We start from the raw sequence: 20,395 nt of genomic DNA on the forward strand, positions 1-20,395 counted from the left end.
TCTGGCTCTGTTGCCCAGGCTGGAGTGCAGTGGTGCAAACGTGGCTCACTGCAGCCTTGACCTCCCCGGCTCAAGCGATCTTCCCACTTCAGCCTCCCAAGAAGCTGGGACCACAGGTGTGTCCCACCACGCCCGGCTAATTTTTGTGCTTTTTGTAGAAATGGGGGATAGGCCGGGCGCGGTGGCCCAAACCTGTAATCCCAGCACTTTGGGAGGCCGAGATGGGCGGATCACGAAGTCAGGAGATCAAGACCATCCTGGCTAACACGGTGAAACCCCGTCTCTACTAAAAAAAATACAAAAAACTAGCTGGGCGAGGTGGCGGGCACCTGTAGTCCCAGCTACTCGGGAGGCTGAGGCAGGAGAATGGCATAAACCTGGGAGGCGGAGCTTGCAGTGAGCTGAGATCCGGCCACTGCACTCCAGCCTGGGCAACACAGACTCCGTCTCAAAAAAAAATAAAAAAAGAAAAAAAAGAAATGGGGCTTGCTGTGTTTCCCAGGCTAAGTAATCCTCCCTCATCGGCCTCCAAGGTGCTGGGATTATAGATGAGAGCCACCGCAGCTGGCCTGCCTGGGTTCTTGTGCCTCTCTGCCTCCCTCCCTGTGCCAGCCTCAGGCCCCTTCTCACCTTCCCCAATTCCCACTCTGACTCTGCTCTGGGTCCTGCCCCTCTTGATGGCCCAAGCTGTTTCTGGAACTGCTGCCTGCCCTCTCTCACATCCTGCTTCTGCCCCATGAAGACGGCTCCTCCATGTTCCCTGTCTCAGGGGTGTCGTCCAGGGCCCGGAGTTCCCGAACCAGATTCCTCTCTTCCCCACCTACCTCCCCCTTCCATCCAGTCAGCCCATCAGTCAGCCCACTTTGCAGGAGAATGCCACCCCAAAACCCAGCGGCTGGAACATTCTCCACACGGTTTCTGTGGGACAGGGATCTAAGAGCAGCCCGGCCAGGTGTTTCTGGGGTGGCTTCTGGGGCTGCAGTCCAGATGCTGGCTGGGGCCACATCAACTGAAGGCTCCAACGGGGCTGGGGGTCCAAGGAGCCTTGCTCGGGGCAAGGCATGGGAAGGAGGCTGCGGTTCTCCTCCACGTGGGTCAAGCTGCCAGAGTGCCCGCCCGCCCTCTGTAATGGCCAGCTCGCCTCTGAGTCAGCGGCCCAGGATCCCCAGCAGCTGCACCCGAGTATTATCGCCATTCTGTTGGTCACACGGAGCAACCTCGGCTGAACGTGAAGACCCTGTAGGGGCTGGGCTTAGTGGCTCACGCCTGTAATCCCAGCACTCTGGGAGGCCGAGGTGGGCGGATCACCTGAGGTCAGGAGTTTGAGACCAGCCTGGCCAACATGGTGAAAACCCATCTCTACTAAAAATACAAAAATTAGCCGAGTGTGGTGGTGGATGCCTGTAATCTCAGCTACTCAGGAGGCTGAAGCAGGAAAATCGCTTGAACCCAGGAGGCAGAGGTTGTAGTGAGCTGAGATTGTGCCATTGCACTCCAGCCTGGGGGACAGAGCGAGACTCAGTCTCAAAAAAAAAGACCCCATAGGAAGGCAAGAGTCTGAACAGGAGACACAAGCCCAGGGGCCCTGTCATCCCAGCGGCCCGAGGACCATCCTCCTGGGCCCCCACTGAGCTCAGCTGCAGTCTCCACCCCATCCCCCACCACCAGCACTAGGACTAAGAGCCGCCAGAAACCCTTGGGCTGGCTTCACTGTTCCTCCCGGGAGGAGTCCAGGGCAGCTGACACATGACCCCGACATGGCACGCCAGGGACAGGGGAGAAATTCTGCTGTCCCTGACCCTGTAAAAAAGACCCACAAGCAAAATCTCTAATGAACAATGTTCCACAGTATTAAGTCGTGCCTCAGAACTGCAGGGCGTCAGAAACGGGAACGCCTGAGAAACGGCCACGGTCCCAGGAGCTGAGGAAACACCACGCCTGATGCCACATGGGGTCCCGGATGGAGCCCTGGGCTAATAAAGGGCATTAGAGGAAACCCAGGAAACTAGATAGAGTGTAGATTTTGGTCAGTAATAATGTATCGTGACAAATGTGTCACACTCATGAACTGGGCATGGGGTACTCAGAATTCTAAATTATTCTAAAAATATTTATATAAATTTAAAACCAAAACCATGGCTGGGCGCGGTACCTCACTCCTGTAATCCCAGCACTCTGGGAGGTCAAGGTGGGTGGATCACCTGGGGTCAGGAGATCGAGACCAGCCTGGCCAACATGGTGAAACCGTATCTCTATTAAAAATACAAAAATTGGCCGGGCACGGTGGCTCAAGCCTGTAATCCCAGCACTTTGGGAGGCCGAGACGGGCAGATCATGAGGTCAGGAGATAGAGACCATCCTGGCTAACACGGTGAAACCCTGTCTCTGCTAAAAATACAAAAAAAAAAAAAAAAAAAGCCTGGTGCGGTGGCGGGCGCCTGTAGTCCCAGCTACACGGGAGGCTGAGGCAGGAGAATGGTGTGAACCCGGGAGGCGGAGCTTGCAATGAGTGGAGATCGCGCCACTGCACTCCAGCCTGGGCGACAGAACAAGACTCCATCTCAAAAAACAAAACAAAACAACAAAAAACAAATTAGCAGGGCGTGGCGGTGTGTGTGTGTGTGTAATCCCAGCTACAGGAGAATCACTTGAACCCGGGAGGCGGAGGCTGCAGTGAGCTGAGATCTTGCCACTGCACTCCAGCCTGGGTGACGGAGCAAGACTCCATCTCAAAAAAGTAAATAAAACCAAAACCCTACAGCATGGGCAGCTATGAGAACTATAGAAGGAAGACGGTTTTGTGCAACTGCCAACCTCTTAGGTTCCTGTCAGCTTTTCCTCCAAGTCTTTATTATTATTTTTTGTAGAGATGGGGACTTGCTATGTTGCTCACGCTGGTCTTAAGTTCCTGGCTTCAAGTGATCCTCCTGCCTTGGCCTCCTAAAGTGCTGGGATTACAGGTGTGAGCCACCATGCTGGGCCCCTCCAGTCCTTTTGAGCTGCCCAAGAACAGAGACCAGGTCTGGCTTTGTTCAGCAGTGGGCCCCCAGCCCATGGCACGAATTCAGTAAACACCTGCCGTGGTCCTCGAGGGTCCCTCAGCTTTGCTTCTTAGCCGTGTTCACCTAATTTGCACCTCTGTTTTCTTTTCTTTTTCCTTTTTTTTTTTTTTTTTGAGATGGAGTCTCGCTCTGTCGCCTAGGCTGGAGTGTGGTGGCATGATCTCAACTTACTGCAACCTCCACCTCCCGAGTAGCTGGGATTTAGATACGGGGTTTCACCATATTGGCCAGGTTGGTCTCGAACTCCTGACCTCAGGTGATTTGCCTGCCTCGGCCTTCTAAAGTGCTGGGATTACAGGGGTGAACCACTGCACTGACCTTTGCCTCTGTTTTCGTAATCATAAAACCTGCAGAAGGCCGGGCGCGGTGGCTCAAGCCTGTAATCCCAGCACTTTGGGAGGCCGAGACAGGCGGATCACGAGGTCAGGAGATCGAGACCATCCTGGCTAACATGGTGAAACCCCGTCTCTACTAAAAAATACAAAAAACTAGCCGGGCGAGGTGGCGGGCGCCTGTAGTCCCAGCTACTCGGGAGGACTGAGGCAGGAGAATGGCGTAAACCCGGGAGGCGGAGCTTGCAGTGAGCTGAGATCTGGCCACTGCACTCCAGCCTGGGCGACAGAGCGAGACTCCGTCTCAAAAAAAAAAAAAAAAAAAAAAAAAAAAAAAAAAAAAAAAAAAACCTGCAGAAAAAACCTCCAGTGGAATTATGAAAATTTGATATGCATGCAGAAAGCGTTCTGCAAACTCTGTTTTGCTAGTTTGGGCGTTTAGTGTTGTTTTTTATGTAATTAGTACGGGCTGTAAACTTAGCAATTTAAGCAAGATGGGAGATCGAGGGTTTGTCAGGGAAGGGGGAAGTTTGGGCTGAAATCATGACTTCTTGGGGGTGGGAAGAGGAGGCTTTGGGGTTGTTGGGTATGAGCCCTTCTACCTTGGGATGAGTCCACGTCCCGACTCCTCTGCAGAATGGGGTCATGTTCCGAGAAGGGGTTCAGGATAGCTGCGAGGCAGCCGGACCAATGCTGAACAAAAGACACCGATGATCTTTGGGGGCGCTAAAACGCTTGCCGAAACCCGGGATCGAACCAGGGACCTTTAGATCTTCAGTCTAACGCTCTCCCAACTGAGCTATTTCGGCAGGGCGGCAGGGGTCGCTCTCGCCGTGACTCCGGCCCGCGCAGCGCCTTCCCCGCGCAGGCGTAGCTCGTTTCGCGTCAGCAGGCCGCACATACTTTATAAGGTCTTCCCGGGCGCCCGGCGACATCGCTGTCTCTGTGGCGCAATCGGTTAGCGCGTTCGGCTGTTAACCGAAAGGTTGGTGGTTCGAGCCCACCCAGGGACGCGCGGGGACTTTTGCCCTCCTGTAATAACAAAAAGATGAGTATCGCCTCTCTTTTGGTCGGGCTGCCGCAGACTCGCGGCCCCCACGCGCGCACTCCGATGACCTTTCCGTCTCCGGTGATCTGGGGCTGCACGGCGCAGGCACGACCACGGAGGCCAAAAGCGCAGCGGAACCTCCCGGCTCCGGGTTTCAGTTTCCGCACGCGCTCCGAGACTCTTTGGGCGACGGCCCCAGGGACCCGGAGCGCTAAGGAGGACGGACCTCAGAGGTTGTCTGAAGGCCGAGGCCAAGATGGCGGCGCTGTCAGGTGAGCGCGGCGCCGGCGGCGGGTGTGGGGCCGCTCGGGTCTGGGGCCGTGGGAGCCTCAGGTGCCGTGGTGTTGTCGTGGGTCGGTGCCGGCGTCGTGGCCGCCGTCCTCTCCGGGCTTCTCCGAGCCAGCCGCTCCTCGGGCTCCCGCCTGGCTTGCGATGAACGGTCTCCGTTATTGCGTCCAGGGTACAGTCGGGGAAACCGAGACCCGGCAGGTCATGACGCAAGCCCCCAGCCCCAGGAGGGCGCTCGGGGCGGAAGCTGGAGGGGTCCCGCTCACGTCCCCGAGACCAGGGCACAGCCCGCGAGGCTGCCCTTGAGATGCCCCGGAGAGAGCGTGGCCTGCCTGACATGCTGGGAAACTGAGGCCCATTGAGGGTCCGAGACTCCTCGAGGTTACAGGGCCGGGCCTGGAAAGAAACAGGACCCAGGGCATCCAGACCACCCTGCTGGACCCTCCACCTCCCTCCCCAACCCTGTGGGGTAAGGGCCTCTGGCAGAGCGGATCTCAGCCTGTCCCGCTCCAGGGACTTTTTTGGGATCAGCTGAAGCCTGCGAACCCCTGCTCAGATAAAGTTATTATAATGAATGGAATAAAATCCATAGAATTGCAAGGAAATCAGTTATACGGAGAGGCAGTTATTAAAAGATTGTCTTGAAACCTGATTGGCTACTTAGTAATCTAAGCGCTTTCCTTCTGAACGCGATCTAGCGGCAGGTCTAACTACGACTGTGGTTGGAAGGAGTGAGAATTGCAAGTCAGGCTTTGACGATACGGAAAGGTCTGCAACCCCTGTACCATGGCTAGGAAACCTCTGTGATTCCTCTTCGTGAAAAATTACAGGACCTGCTAATACTGCCATATTTTGTTGTCTGTGCTAAGAATTTATTTTTTTATTTTTTTATTTTTTTTTATTTTTTATTGAGACAGAGTCTGCCTGTCACTCAGACTGGAGTGCAGTGGTATCATCTTGGCTCATCACTGCAACCTCTGCCTCCCGGCTTCTGGCACTTCAGTGTCCTGTGTAGCTGTGTGCGCCACCATGCCTGGCTAATTTTTGTATTTTTAGTATGGATGGGGGTCTTGCCATGTTGCCCAGGCTGGTCTCAAACTTCTGAGCTCACACAATCCTCCCACCTCAACCTCCCAAAGTGCTGGGATTACAGGCCTGAGCGTGAGCCACGGCACCCAGCCTACACTAAGAATTGAACAAAGGGCTAATTTTCCATAAGATGCTGGTGACAACAAAGACATTTTGTTTTTTTATTCCAAGCAAGTTCACAGTTCCTCACCAGGCCCCTTGTTAAGAATGCCTGGCCCTGGCCGGGCGCGGTGGCTCAAGCCTGTAATCCCAGCACTTTGGGAGGCCGAGACGGGCGGATCACGAGGTCAGGAGATCGAGACCATCCTGGCTAACATGGTGAAACCCCGTCTCTACTAAAAAATACAAAAAAACTAGCCGGGCGAGGTGGCGGGCGGCTGTAGTCCCAGCTACTCGGGGGGCTGAGGCAGGAGAATGGCATAAACCCGGGAGGCAGAGCTTGCAGTGAGCTGAGATCTGGCCACTGCACTCCAGCCTGGGCGACAGAGCGAGACTCCGTCTCAAAAAAAAAAAAAAAAAAAAAAAGAATGCCTGGCCCACGGCGCGGTGGCTCACGTCTGTAATCCTAGCACTTTGGAAGGCCAAGGTGGGCAGATCACCTGAGGTCTGGAGTTCAAGACCAGCCTGACCAACATGGAGAAACCCCGTCTTTACTAAAAATACAAAATTCGCTGAGTGTGGTAGTGCATGCCTGTAATCCCAGCTACTGGGGGTGCTGGGGCAGGACAGTCACTTGAACCCGGAAGGCGGAGGTTGCAGTGAGTCGAGATCGCACCATTGCACTCCAGCCTGGGCAACGAGAGTGAAAAACTCTGTCTCAAAAAAAAAAAAAAAAAAAAAAAAAGCCGGACGCAGAGGCACAGAATCCCATCACCTCAGAAGTTCTCAGAAGAGCCATTTCCTCTGCTAGGAGCTTATCCAAAGTCCTGAATTTTCAGCTTGGGAAACTGATGCCCGGAGTGGGGCAGCTCCCACCAGAGCCTGGAGCTGGGCAGTTAGCCTGTCTGCTGTGCCCAGCCTCAGGCATGCCAAGAAGTAGGTCACAGGCCTGTGTCCTTCAGAGAGTTGTGGCCTGGACGGGGCCATGGAAAACAGCAACCCCGGATGAAGCTAAGGCTGGGGTGAGGGAGGGGCTCAGAGGCAGGAGAAGGCCCCATGAACTGCTGCATTCGGGGGCATCAAACCCTGGCCCTGGCCCTGGCCCCTGGAAGCTGCCTACAGCCTCTCCATCGGGCCTCACCCCGCATCTGCTGGGGCCACAGCAACAAAGTACCATCACCTGGGCAGCTTAAACAACAGAAGCTGATGTTCGCACAGTTCTGGCAGCTGGAAGGCCAAGACTGGGGGTCAACAGGGTTGGTTCCTGCTGAAACCTCTGTCCTTGGCTTGCCCATGGCCATCTGCTCCCTGCATCTTCCCTCTGTACGTGTTTGTATCCTGAAAGTCTTTTCTTACAAGGACACAAGTCATATCAGATGAGGGCCCACCCTCATGACCTCACCACATTATAATGACGCTTTATTTTATTTTTTGAGATGGAGTCTCCCTCTGTCACCCAGGCTGGAGTGTGGTGAAATGATCTCAGCTCACTGCAACCTCTACCTCCCTGCCTCAGTCTCTCAAGTAGCTGGGATTACAGGTGCCCGCCACTACACCCAGCTAATTTTTGTATTTTTAGTGGAGACGGGGTTTCACCGTGTTGCCCAGGCTGGTCTCAAACTCCTGACCTCAAGCGATCCACCTGCCTCGGCCTCCCAAAGTGCTGGAAATACAGGCATGAGCCACTGCGCCCCGCGATTAATGATCCCTTTAAAGACCCCTTCTCCAAAAGCAGTCACATTCTGAGGTCCTGGGGTTAGGCCTTCAGATACAGGTCAAGTGGAGGGACACAGTTTAGCCGTCACCAGCACCAAGCCTGCCTTTCTGGCTTCTTCCTTGTGAGCCAGGATTCCTGGCACCTCCAGGCGTTTCCCCGCTGCAGAGTGCCCCTGGGTGTGGCAAGGCCCTGCTCTGGCCTCAGCCTTCGCCTCGGGAAGGCTCTCCCAGGAGCCTTCGTGTAGGCGCGTTCCCTCCTCTGTGCTTCCTTTGAGGCTGGCTCCTCTAGGGGTGCATTGCTGTGTAGGTTGATGTGGGCAGCGCCCTGCCTGCTCAGCTGACTACAGATTCCTGGAGGATAGGGCCTGTGCTCAGCTGCGTGGGAAACCCCCGAGCACCAGCCAGGGCCTGGAGCACCCGGCACACGCTTGTCAGGCACAGCTGAGGACAGGACAAGCACTGGGCACCCAGGGAAGCCCTGGCATTGCCAGGGTGGCAGGCACCCCACAAGCATGCATAGATGGAGATAGAACCGGGTGCCGGCAACAGGAGGACCTGGGGTGCTGGTGTAGGCGGGACGCCCCGGGCATCTGAGCTGAAACCTGCCTCATGAGAAGGGGCCAGTGGTGTGCAATTGTGAGGCGGGGTGTCCACCGCAGGGGAGCAGCTGGCGCGGAGGCCCTGGGGCAGGAAAGCAGCAGGTACCGGTGAGTATCGCCAGGGCGGGGAGATGGGGCAGCATTTGGGTTTCTTCTGGGGCCATGGGGTCTCAAGCAGGGGACTAAGAGTCGCTCATATTCTGAAAACCCCCTTGTTACCTAATGTTTGTTAAGTGGCACTTGAGGTGGGGTCAGAGCTAGGCCATGCGGGCAGGAGCCTGACGGGGAAGTGCCTGGAGGCTGGCCCTGTGGCCCTCCAGGGGTCCTGAATCAGTGGCCCCTGGTGCTGCCCGCGGCTCACTGTCCCCACCCCTGTGGTCCTCTCTGCAGCTCCTGGCCTGGGCGGCTTCCGGATCCTTGGTCTGCGGTGAGTGCCTGAGTCTCCAGCCCTGAGCTGGGAGGGGCCTTCAGCAGCGCCAGACGAAAGGGGACGGGCCCTTGTGAAGGTCACGTGGTGTGTTAAGGACAGGATGCAGGTGACGGTCTGCACTGCACGCTGCACGTGATGTGCTGGGACCCTCCCTGGAACAGTCCATGCAGTGGCAAAGGCTGGACAGTCAGGAGGAAAGCCCTGTGGGCCTGGCTCAGCACCGTCAGAGCGTACCGCCACTTGTCATGGGAAGGCATTCTGTGAGCTCTGTGCAGATGGCAGCCAAGGGCAGGCCTCCTGGAGACCCAGGCGACTGAAAGGGTGGTGAGGGCGCATGCCCAGGGATCTGACCTTGGTCACATGTGGAAGGCCTGGTCCCAGTTTCCTTCTGTGGATGATCCTGCAACCGTCCTTGCTTGGACACTGTTGACCTGCTGGGTACATGACAAAAGAAACTCCATTCAAGTCTGGGCCATCATTCGGGGTCGGAGCAGTGGCCAGATGGCCCCAGGGGCTCTGGCCAGTGGCCCAAGTGCTGACGGGCAGAGGCGAGAGCAGTCCCGCATCAGGGAGGGGAGAAGCAGGACAACAGTGAGTGCGACTGGGGGAGTCGGAGGGGCCTGGGACGGCCACTGACCTGCGCTCCATCTCCCGGCAGCTCCAGCGTGGGCGCGGCTGTGCAGGCACGAGGTGTCCATCAGAGCGTGGCCACCGATGGCCCAAGCAGGTGAAGCTGGCCTTCTGGGGGAGGCCGTACCCCCTGCCCCACCCCCGCCCCTCCTTCATTTTCTGCATCAGCGCTGCAGCCACAGGGGTGCCTGGATAGGGCGGGGAAGGGGTCGCACATCCTGGTCCCTGGCCTCATGTGGGTCCAGGCCTCTGGTGCAGCCGTGGGGGCAGGTATCCGCCTCTGGGAAGTACCTGCGTGGCTGACGCCTCCTGTGCCCTTGTGTCTCTGTGACAGTGCCCAGCCTGCCCTGCCGAAGGCTGGAGCCATGGTTCCCAAGTCCAGCAGCCGGGGCGAGTATGTGGTGGCCAAGCTGGATGACCTCGTCAACTGGGCCCGCCGGGTGAGTCTACTATGAGCTGCAGGCCCTCCTGGAGCGCCAGGGCCTCTCTGCACACTCACAGGCAGACATATACACACACACACAAATGTACCGACATGTACACACACAACACATGCATGGACACATGCGCACACGTGCATGCAAGCTCACTTGTATGGACAGACATGTGTACATGCACCACACACGCAGTCATGCACACATACACATATGCACACACATGCACACACGTACGCACACACGCACATATATGCACACTTGCACACACGCACACTCGCACTCATGTGCACATGCACACACATCCACACACTTGCACACACGCACACAAAAACATACGCACACATGCACACTCGCGCACACACGTGTACTTATGTGGACACATGCATGTGCACATATTCGCATGCATGCACACAGGCACACTCACTGATGCACACACACTCCTGCGGCCTGGAGCAGGCTGGACCCTCCCGGAGGCCCCTGTGCTGGCCTGGCGGCCTGTGGTTCCATCTGAGTCTTCAGACCCTGCTTGAAATGACCTCCTCCCTTTCCGTCATTCTCTTTCTGGCTTCTGTGTGTTCCTCTTGTTTCTCTTTTAAGGTGAAAGTGGTGTTTTAAGTTAAAAGGAGCGCGTGTGAAGGCAGGAGATCCTTCTCAGTACCCATCTAAAGCCTCCCTGCCTGTGACAACAGCCCCTGCAGCGTGAGCACGGGCAGCTCACTCCAGCGCCTGCGGCACTTGCCGCGACAGCCCGGGTTCAGCAGTGTCCCACGGATGGACGTTCACTGTTTCCTTTTGTTTTTTGTTTCCTAAACAATGCCACAGTGAACGTCCTGCCAGGGCCACAGTGGTCCAGACAGGGATGCCCAGTGCAGGATAGTTTCTAATGGAGGGAACCCGAGAATGGCCGCAGGGCATCCCGACACAGGCTTCTGGCGGGCAAGTGAGCCTGGCCATTTCTGCCCGGGCAGCCCTGCCTCGCTCTGTAGCTTGGCCCTGTCACCCGCCAACACATGCAGCAGGGGCCCCTGCCAGGTCTCAGAGCTGTGTGCAGCGACAGCAGGAGCCGTGGGGGAAATGAGAAGCCACATGGGTGGAGGAGAGGGAGGGAGTGGCCAAGGAGATCCGAGAGGGCTTCCCGGAGGCATGGCACCTGGTATGCGGGCCCAGATCTAGTTAATGCAGAGAGTTCCCGGTTAGACCTGCGCTGCTTCTCGCCTGTAGCCCACACGCTCAGAGAGTGGCTGCAGCCCCCTGTTGAAATGGTGGGACCTAGGGTACACTGGGTTCGCGGAACTGTGGGATGAGGACAGATCTCACCCGTTTCTATTTTATTTTGAACGTGGCTGGTGGGGCGCGCTTGAAAACTCTCTTGGGGCCCGGAGGCGACCTGCAGGAGCCGCTGTGCCTCTCACCTCTGCCGGCTGCCGCCCCGGGACATGAGCCGGGGATTCTAGGTGCTCCACGTGGACTCTCATGCCGCGCCAGGCGGGGCTCCAGGGGTGGCGTCTGACGCGAGCCTGGCCTCCGCAGAGTTCTCTGTGGCCCATGACCTTCGGTCTGGCCTGCTGCGCCGTGGAGATGATGCACATGGCCGCACCGCGCTACGACATGGACCGTTTTGGCGTGGTCTTCCGCGCCAGCCCGCGCCAGTCCGACGTCATGATCGTGGCCGGCACACTCACCAACAAGATGGCCCCAGCGCTCCGCAAGGTAGGCCTCTTCCCCGCCGCCCAGCCGCCCCCAGAGTGAGCTGTGCACGGACCCCACCTCTCTTCCAGGTCTACGACCAGATGCCGGAGCCGCGCTACGTGGTCTCCATGGGGAGGTGAGTGCAGGGCGGGGCGTCTCCAGGTACAGAAGTGGCGCTTATCAAAAGTGTCATTTACATTCGGTGAAAATCCCACGTGGTCCCAGCTCTGCCCTTCAGCCGTCTTGGTGCCTCCACCCCACGCAGAGGTGCTGCGGGTCCTCTCTCCAGAACCATTGCTCCTGTCCGCCCCCACGCAGCAGGGCCCACATTCCACCCAGTTCTCTGCTTTACCCACACTAAGTGATGACAAGTGCTGTAGATGGTTTTATAATCTCAGCCATCTAACTTGCCATAAATTTTTTTTCTTTTTTTTTTTTTTTGAGACAGAGTCTTGCTCTGTCACCCAGGCTGGAGTCCCGTGAAACCATCTCAGCTCACTGCAACCTCCGCCTCCCAGGTTCAAGCGATTCTCCTGCCTCAGCCTCCCAAGTAGCTGGGATTACAGGCACGCACCACCATGCCCAGCTAATTTTTGTGTTTTTAGTAGAAACGGAGTCTCACCATGTTGGCCAGGCTGGTCTTGAACTCCTGACCTCAGGTGATCTGCCCACCTCGGCCTCCCACAGTTCTGGGATGACAGGCGTGAGCCGCCGCACCTGGCCTTGCCATCATTTTTAGTCATTTCCCCATAACATTGAAAGGTATTTAGTCTCTTAACATTTTAAAATATTTATTTATTTATGTATTTGAAGACAGAGTCTAGCTCTGTTACCCAGGCTGCAGTGCAGTGGCGCGATCTTGGCTGACTACAGTCTCCACCTGCCAGGTTCAAGCGATTCTCCTGCCTTGGCCTCCCGAGTAGCTAGGAATACAGGCGCCCGCCACCATGCCTGGCTAATTTTTATATTTTTAGTAAAGACAAAGTTTCACCACGTTGGCCAGGATGGTCTCGATCTCCTGACCTCATGATCCACCCACCTCAACCTCCCAAAGTGCTGGGATTACACTCATGAGCCACCGTGCCCAGTCAATATTTATTATTTTTATTTTTTAGAGACAGAGTCTCACTGAGTTGCCCAGGCTGGAGTGCAGTGGTGCAGTCATAGCTCACTGCAGCCTTGAACTCCTGGGCTCTAGCGATCCCCCAACCTTAGCCTCCCAAAGTGCTGGGATTACAAATGTGCTCCACTGTGCCTAATTTTTTAAATTTTTGTAGAGATTGGGTATTGGGAAGTTTACCCTTTTAAAGTGAGCAGTTCAGTGGTTTTTAAGCCACCACCTCTAATTCCAGAACATTCTCATCACCCCCAAATGAAACGCTGTCCCCATCAGCAGTCACTCTGCATCCCCTTCCAAGCCCCGGTGCCCACACCTCCCCTCCCTGTCTCTGTGGATGGGCCCTTCCTGGACATTTCACAGAAACAGGATTACACGCTGCATGGCCTTCTGTGTCTGGCATCTCTCACTGAGCATGACATCCTCAAGGTGCATCCATGCAGCGGCCTGTGTCCGAGCCTCGCTCCTTTTCTTGGCTGAATAACGTCCCACTGTGTGGATATATTACTGATCTAATTCTAAACAGAGAATCAGAATATTCCAGAGTTTTCATAACCGTCTCCCACTATTGGGCATTCAGGTTATGTCCATTTTTACAGTGTGGGAAGCAGTGCTGGGAGTGGAGTCTGTGTGGTCGCCTGGGGTTTCCAGCTACCTGCCCCGGGTGGACCCCAGCACTTCACTGACAGAGCCGGAATCGGGCGAGGGCCTGGCGTGAGGCTCAGCCGCCCCATAGACAGGGGCTGGGTGTTGGCACTGTGGCTGCTTGAAGTGGCTTTTTGTTGACACATGTGATCCGACACTTTCCAGCCCCAGGAATCGATGGTCAGGAGCCCCCTCGGGAGGGGAGCACTGTTCCCCAGAGTTAGCAGCCACGCGCGTGCTCGCGCCCCACTGGTCCCACGGAGGCTCGGGGAGCCTGTACATGTTTGCTCATTGCTTCTCTGTGACAAGTTCCAGCCTCGTTGGTGCCTGGCCTGCAGTTGAAGGCGGGTGGGGATGGGGCGAGGCCTCGTGGAGGGAGGGTGGACAGGGCAGGTCCCCGGCAGGTGCTCCTCACGGCACCTCCCCCACAGCTGTGAGGAGGGAGGGTGGGCAGGCAGGTCCTCAGCACGCTTCCCTCACGTCCCCTCCCCCACAGCTGCGCCAACGGAGGAGGCTACTACCACTACTCCTACTCGGTCGTGAGGGGCTGCGACCGCATCGTGCCCGTGGACATCTACGTCCCAGGTAGGGCTGGGACCACACCGCCCACGAGAGAGTTGGGGACAGGGCCAGCGCCACACGGAGCCCGGCGGCCCATGTGAGGGAGTCCCACACCCCCAACAGACGGCGGGCTTCCCCATCCTATGGATGAGCCGACTCCGGGCTCTCCGTCTTAGTGGAGCGTGTGCCCTGTGAGAAGTCGGCGATGTATTCAGCCATCAGAGGGATCAGAGGGAGCAGGGGAGGCTGAGTGGAATCCCTGACACTCGCCTGCTTTAAAGCAGTTTCATACAGGTCCTGCCTGACAGAAACCAAAGACCTGCAGTTAGAAATACCAAGAGAGAAGGTTCCTGGAGACCAAGGACACCGTCCCACGCCCTCACCCTTATAGAAGGGCACACAGGACTTCCTTTGGCAAATGAGAATGTGGGAGACTCAGTTTGACTGTGAGGTTAGGGTGAGTTTGACCATCAGGAAAGCAATTAGGAGTAATTGTTTAGTACTAGTATATCCCAACAGTATTTGGGCTATACTGACACTAAAAAGGAGCATTGGCTGCATACCTGAAATTCACATCGCATGGGGAACATTCTTTATATCTGGTGATCCTGTGGGAGTCTTGCGCCTCACGTGGTCCCACGAGGGCCACCCGGGGCGTTCACCTGGACACCATGGACAATGGTCCATGGTAGGCAGGCTTAGAGGTGGCGCTCATGTGGGACAGGGGATAGAGGTCCTGTTCTTGGCCATCCTGTGCTGCAGCATTAGCGCACGCACAGAGAGCCCAGCCCTGAGTCCCGAGTCTGGAGGGTTGGGCAAGCGGGAGGCACGTCCTGGCGCCTCTCAAAAGTGGAGGAACAGGTTCTGCCTTTGGATTCCGCTTCCCTGGAAAGAGCGTTGATTTGCTCAGCATTCTGCACTGTTCAGGTCACCTAGGGGCAGTGGACAGGGCAGCCTGGAGCTCGCTGTGACCCTCCTCAGCACAGAGAGGTCCATTCCGGGTCAGGAGCTCAGCCCATGCCCCTGGCATCTTCCTCTGCAGTGCAGACCAAAGGGGCAGGGTGCGAGCATGGACTGTGCTCCTCCCTCCCTCCCTGCGGACTGTGCTCCTCCCTCCCTCCCTGCGGACTGTGCTCCTCCCTCCCTCCCTGCGGACTGTGCCCCTCCCTCCCTCCCTGCGGACTGTGCCCCTCCCTCCCTCCCTGCGGTCTGTGCCCTCCCTCCCTCCCTGCGGACTGTGCCCCCCCCCCTCCCTCGGACTGTGCTCCTCCCTCCCTCCCTGCGGACTGTGCTCCTCCCTCCCTCCGCGGACTGTGCTCCTCCCTCCCTCCCTGCGGACTGTGCTCCTCCCTCCCTCCCTGCGGACTGTGCCCCTCCCTCCCTCCGGACTGTGCCCCTCCCTCCCTCCCTGCGGACTGTGCCCCTCCCTCCCTCCCTGCGGACTGTGCTCCTCCCTCCCTCCCTGCGGACTGTGCTCCTCCCTCCCTCCGGACTGTGCTCCTCCCTCCCTCCCTGCGGACTGTGCCCTCCCTCCCTCCCTGCGGACTGTGCCCCTCCCTCCCTCCCTGCGGACTGTGCTCCTCCCTCCCTCCCTGCGGACTGTGCTCCTCCCTCCCTGCGGACTGTGCCCCTCCCTCCCCCCCGAGGACTGTGCTCCTCCCTCCCTCCGGACTGTGCTCCTCCCTCCCTGCGGACTGTGCCCCTCCCTCCCCCCCTGCGGACTGTGCCCCTCCTCCCCCCCTGCGGACTGTGCCCCTCCTCCCTCCCTGCGTACTGTGCCCCTCCCTCCCTCCCTGGACTGTGCTCCTCCCTCCCTCCCTGCGGACTTTGCTCCTCCCTCCCTGCCGGACTGGTGTCTTCCTCCCCCCCTCCCCTGCGGACTGTGACTCCTCCCTACCTCCCTGCGGACTGATGCTCTCCCTCCCTCCGGACTGTTGCTCCTCCCCACCTCCCTGCGACTGTGCCTCCTCCCTCCCCCCCTGCGGACTGTGCCCCTCCCCTCCCTCCCTGCTGACTGTGCTCCGCCCTCCCTCCCGAGCGGACTGTGCTCCTCCTCCCTGCGGACATGTGCCCTCCCTCCCCCCCGAGACTGTGCTCCTCCATCCCTCCGGACTGTGGCTCCTCCCTCCCTGCGTACTGTGCCCCTCCCTCCCCCCCTGCGGACTGTGCCCCTCCCTCCCCCCCTGCGTACTGTGCCCCCCTCCCTCCCTGCGGACTGTGCTCCTCCCTCCCCCCTGCGGACTGTGCTCCTCCCTCCCTCCGGACTGTGCTCCTCCCCCCTCCCTGCGGACTGTGCCCCTCCCTCCCTCCTGCGGACTGTGCTCCTCCCTCCCTCCCTGCGGACTGTGCTCCTCCCTCCCTGCGGACTGTGCCCCCCCCCCCCCCTGAGGACTGTGCTCCTCCCTCCCTCCGGACTGTGCTCCTCCCTCCCTGCGGACTGTGCCCCTCCCTCCCCCCCTCCCTCCCTGCGGACTGTGCCCCTCCCTCCTCCCTGCGGACTGTGCCCCTCCCTCCCTCCCTGCGGACTGTGCCCCTCCCTCCCTCCCTCGGACTGTGCTCCTCCCTCCCTGCGGACTGTGCCCTCCCTCCCCCCTGCGGACTGTGCCCCTCCCTCCCCCCTGCGGACTGTGCCCCTCCCTCCCCCCTGCGGACTGTGCCCCTCCCTCCCCCCTGCGGACTGTGCCCCTCCCTCCCCCCCTGCGGACTGTGCCCCTCCCTCCCCCCCTGCGGACTGTGCCCCTCCCTCCCCCCCTGCGGACTGTGCCCCTCCCTCCCCCCTGCGGACTGTGCCCCTCCCTCCCCCCTGCGGACTGTGCCCCTCCCTCCCCCCTGCGGACTGTGCCCCTCCCTCCCCCCCTGCGGACTGTGCCCCTCCCTCCCCCCCTGCGGACTGTGCCCTCCCTCCCCCCTGCGGACTGTGCTCCTCTCCTCCCCCCCTGCGGACTGTGCCCCTCCCTCCCCCCCTGCGGACTGTGCCCTCCCTCCCCCCTGCGGACTGTGCCCCTCCCTCCCCCCCGCGGACTGTGCCCCTCCCTCCCCCCCTGCGGACTGTGCCCCTCCCTCCCCCCCTGCGGACTGTGCCCCTCCCTCCCCCCTGCGGACTGTGCCCCTCCCTCCCCCCCTGCGGACTGTGCCCCTCCCTCCCCCCTGCGGACTGTGCCCCTCCCTCCCCCCTGCGGACTGTGCCCTCCCCCCCCCTGCGGACTGTGCCCTCCCTCCCCCCTGCGGACTGTGCCCTCCCTCCCTCCCTGCGGACTGTGCCCTCCCTCCCCCCTGCGGACTGTGCCCTCCTCCCCCCCTGCGGACTGTGCCCTCCCTCCCCCCTCCGGACTGTGCTCCTCCCTCCCCCCCTCGGACTGTGCTCCTCCCTCCCCCCTGCGGACTGTGCTCCTCCCTCCCCCCTGCGGACTGTGCTCCTCCCTCCCCCCCTGCGGACTGTGCCCCTCCCTCCCTGCGGACTGTGCCCCTCCCTCCCTGCGGACTGTGCCCCTCCCTCCCTCCCTGCGGACTGTGCCCCTCCCTCCCTCCCTGCGGACTGTGCCCCTCCCTCCCTCCCTGCGGACTGTGCCCCTCCCTCCCTCCCTGCGGACTGTGCCCCTCCCTCCCTCTGCCCCCCCCCCTGCGGACTGTGCCCCTCCCTCCCTCCCTCGGACTGTGCTCCTCCCTCCCTCCCTCGGACTGTGCTCCTCCCTCCCTCCCTGCGGACTGTGCCCCTCCCTCCCTCCCTGCGGACTGTGCTCCCCTCCCTCCTGCCTCCCTCCCTCCCTGCGGACTGTGTCCTCCCTCCCTCCCTGCGGACTGTCCTCCCTCCCTCCTGTCCCCCTCCTGCGGACTGTGCTCCTCCCTCCCTCCTGACTGTGCTCCTCCCTCCCTGCGGACTGTGCCCCTCCCTCCCTCCCTGCGGACTGTGCTCCTCCCTCCCTGCGGACTGTGCTCCTCCCTCCCTGCGGACTGTGCCCCTCCCTCCGGCGGACTGTGGCCCCTCCCTCCCTCCCTCGGACTGTTCCCCTCCCTCCCCTCCCTCCGTACTGTGCCCCTCCCTCCCTGCGGATGGGCTCCTCCCTCCCCCTCTGCGGCTGTGCTCCTTCCCTCCCCTCTTCGGACTGGTGCTCCTCAACCCTGCGACTGTGTCCTCCCTCCCTGCGGACATTTCTCCTCCCTCCCTCCCTGCGGGACTGTGCCCCTCCCTCCCTGCGGACTGTGCTCCTCCCTCCCTCCCTGCGGACTGTGCTCCTCCCTCCCTCCCTGCGGACTGTGCTCCTCCCTCCCTGCGGACTGTGCTCCTCCCTCCCTCCCTGCGGACTGTGCTCCTCCCTCCCTGCGGACAGTGCTCCTCCCTCCCTGCGGACTGTGCTCCCTCCCTCCCTGCGGACTGTGCTCCTCCCTCCCTCCCTGCGGACTGTGCTCCTCCCTTCCTTCGACAGTCTGGACTTGCCCGAACTCTGCCAGGTGGGGCCCAGCTGCCCTTTCCCAGCCCTGTGGTGGCCTTGTTCTTTCCCACCTGTGTCCACTCCTGCTGTCCCTGTTGGGCCCTGGGCTGTGTCCTCTTGCTCAAGCCCTTTGCTCTGAGCCTGCCCAGCAGCTGGGGCTGGGGGATCCCAGCAAAGAGCTCTGGCTTGGGGCTCAGAAAGGGGGTCATCGGGTCCTTGTGGGATGCCCGGGCCCTGGGCCGCCTCCCCTCCCTCCGGCCAGCCGCCCGTCTTCATCTCCGTCCAGAGCAGCCCCAGGCCCTGCTACCCATTGCTGAGTGTGTCTGGTGAGCGCTGGTCCCCATGGAGTCCTGAGGTCTAAAGCTGGGGGCCAGGTTAGTGAGGTCAGCATCTTGTCCAGGAGGTTCCTGTGGCAGCCCAGGATGAGCCACGGGGAGGAAGGCAGTGGGGCCTTGCCCAGGGGAGGACCCCAGTCTTCCTGCAGGGACGTCCCCCACGCCGGCTGCCAGCCCCTGGCCCCTGCGCCCACCCTGGGCTACCAGCCTCCACCTTCAGGCTGGCACGGGAGGCCCCTCAAAAGCCGAGCCGGCTGCGCTGTGCAAGTGGTCACACAGGCTCTGGCTGCGGGAAGGGAGACTGAGGCAAGGTCCCTACAGGCTGCCCACCCACGGCCGAGGCCCTGCTCTACGGTATCCTGCAGCTGCAGAGGAAGATCAAGCGGGAGCGGAGGGTGCAGATCTGGTACCGCAGGTAGTGCCGCCACTGCCACCGGAGCCTGTCGCCGTCCTGTCCCCAGCCTGCTTTTGTCCCGTAAGGTTGTCAATAAATTTGCCCTCAGGCCGCTGCCTCCCAGTGTGGTGTGTGGGTGAAAGGAGCCAGGGACCTGGGGGACCACAGACCCCCAGCAGCATGCCGCCCTTGGGTTGGGGGTGGTTGGAGCAGAGCCAGGGGCAGAGACGGGCACTGTGCCTGCCAGCAGGTCCTTTCCTGCTGCTCTGTGAAGACCCTGGTGTGGATGTCACAGCCCAAAGTCCCAAGCATGGAAGGCCCCACACCCTTCCCTCCTGGGAGGGCCCTGATTCAGTCTCCCACTGTGCCTTAAGGCAGGCTGACCAGAGCCCGTCTGAGCCTACCCCAGGGTTCAGAGTGTGGCCTGTGGCCTGTGTGTGAACTTGGGCAGGTCGCCACTGCCCTCTGGCCCATTTCCAGGCAGTGGGATGGGCTGGTTAGCTGAGGGCTGGGGCCAGGGAGATGGGGAGATGGCACCTGGTCCAAACCAAAGGGCTGCAGGGCAGGGCCGTGAGCCTCACAGGCTGTCTGACCCCACTTTGGGGACCTTCTCCACCCAGGGCTTTCGGGGGACCCTGGCTTCACCCCACCAGCCCCTTCATCCATCGAAGTCCAGTCCTCACCAGGGACGTGCATTCATTCAGCAAACGTCCCATCTTCCTGTGTTCAGTGCCAGACACCACCGGTGCTGGAGACCCCGCTCTGCAGGCCCACCCTGCATGCCTGCTGCGCACCAGGACAGTGCTGGGGACCGGCAGTTATGACAGGCCAGGCTGGGATGGGTCCCAGGAGACTGGGGCGGGGGTGGGGAGTAGGCGCCCAGCCTGGAGGCAGGACATGCGGGGGTAGGGACGGGGCATCGGCCAGCGGAACAGCAGTCCCGGGCCGGAGTGCAGAGCACAGGAGCCGGCCTTCTCTCAGGGCACGGAGGTCAGTAGAGAGGGCGGGCAGGACGGCCCCAGGAAGATGGGCGGGCTGCACGCGCGTGGACGCAGGGGGCAAAGCGGGAGGCGTGGGGTGACCAGCTGGGCACAAGGGCACGGACAGGCAGGACCCGGGATGTTCCTGGGGTCAGGCAGGTGGGGCTACCCCTGCACTGGGCCTAGCGGGGTTGATGCCTCCCGCGAGGAAACACCTGGAAACGGGAGGCTCGGGGCACAGGGCTGTCAGCAGCCACGCCGCTCCTGAGGCAGGAGGAGGAGTTCAGGGTGTGCCAGGGCGGGCAGAGAAGCGGGCTCCTGCCTGGGGTGGGCAAGGGTCCTTGACTCACCCGGCCATGATGCTGCCACCCTCTGAGACCCTGACCCCACTGTAAAGGGTCAAGTGGCTTTCGTCTGAGGAAGGGACATCGGGCATCGGCTGGAGATGTCTGCCATGGGCAAGACAGTTGGGGGGGGGGGTCCTGGGGCCGCTCAGAAACCTGGAGGGGAGTCA

The 20,395-nt window shown here is 60.3% G+C and overlaps 2 protein-coding genes and 2 non-coding genes across 5 annotated transcripts in view; 3 read left to right on the forward strand and 1 right to left on the reverse strand.

The window, feature by feature from the left end:
- The window catches only part of MIER2 (MIER family member 2), a 993,207-nt gene that overhangs the window by 479,054 nt on the left and 493,758 nt on the right, over positions 1–20,395 (forward strand). The gene's annotated exons all lie outside the window — the stretch shown is intronic.
- On the reverse strand, positions 4,131–4,203 carry TRNAF-GAA. Its single transcript has one exon. It is a non-coding gene; the product is annotated as a tRNA-Phe (tRNA).
- On the forward strand, positions 4,298–19,019 carry NDUFS7 (NADH:ubiquinone oxidoreductase core subunit S7). 2 transcript variants are annotated; one of them, XM_010374897.2, is made up of 9 exons: positions 4,298–4,379; positions 4,479–4,714; positions 8,624–8,660; positions 9,322–9,390; positions 9,628–9,733; positions 11,261–11,440; positions 11,509–11,555; positions 13,678–13,766; positions 18,829–19,019. In XM_010374897.2, exons 2-9 carry the CDS (start codon positions 4,699–4,701, stop codon positions 18,924–18,926), a joined length of 642 nt encoding a protein of 213 aa, XP_010373199.1. In that variant the 5' UTR covers positions 4,298–4,379; positions 4,479–4,698; the 3' UTR covers positions 18,927–19,019. The 2 variants fall into 2 exon arrangements, with proteins under 2 accessions (XP_010373199.1, XP_030790937.1); XM_030935077.1 differs by lacking the exon at positions 4,298–4,379 and adding an exon at positions 8,294–8,341 and having other exon boundaries at positions 4,684–4,714.
- On the forward strand, positions 4,334–4,407 carry TRNAN-GUU. Its single transcript has one exon. It is a non-coding gene; the product is annotated as a tRNA-Asn (tRNA).

The sequence above is a fragment of the Rhinopithecus roxellana genome, chromosome 8 (genome assembly GCF_007565055.1).
Source record: "Rhinopithecus roxellana isolate Shanxi Qingling chromosome 8, ASM756505v1, whole genome shotgun sequence".
NCBI lineage: Eukaryota > Metazoa > Chordata > Mammalia > Primates > Cercopithecidae > Rhinopithecus > Rhinopithecus roxellana.

Bases quoted from the DNA above. Each gene is read 5' to 3' on its own strand.
- NDUFS7 (XM_030935077.1), top strand. The intron at 8,342-8,623 runs GTGAGTATCGCC...TCCTCTCTGCAG, and splicing joins CAGGAAAGCAGCAGGTACCG to CTCCTGGCCTGGGCGGCTTC. The intron at 9,734-11,260 runs GTGAGTCTACTA...TGGCCTCCGCAG, and splicing joins TCGTCAACTGGGCCCGCCGG to AGTTCTCTGTGGCCCATGAC.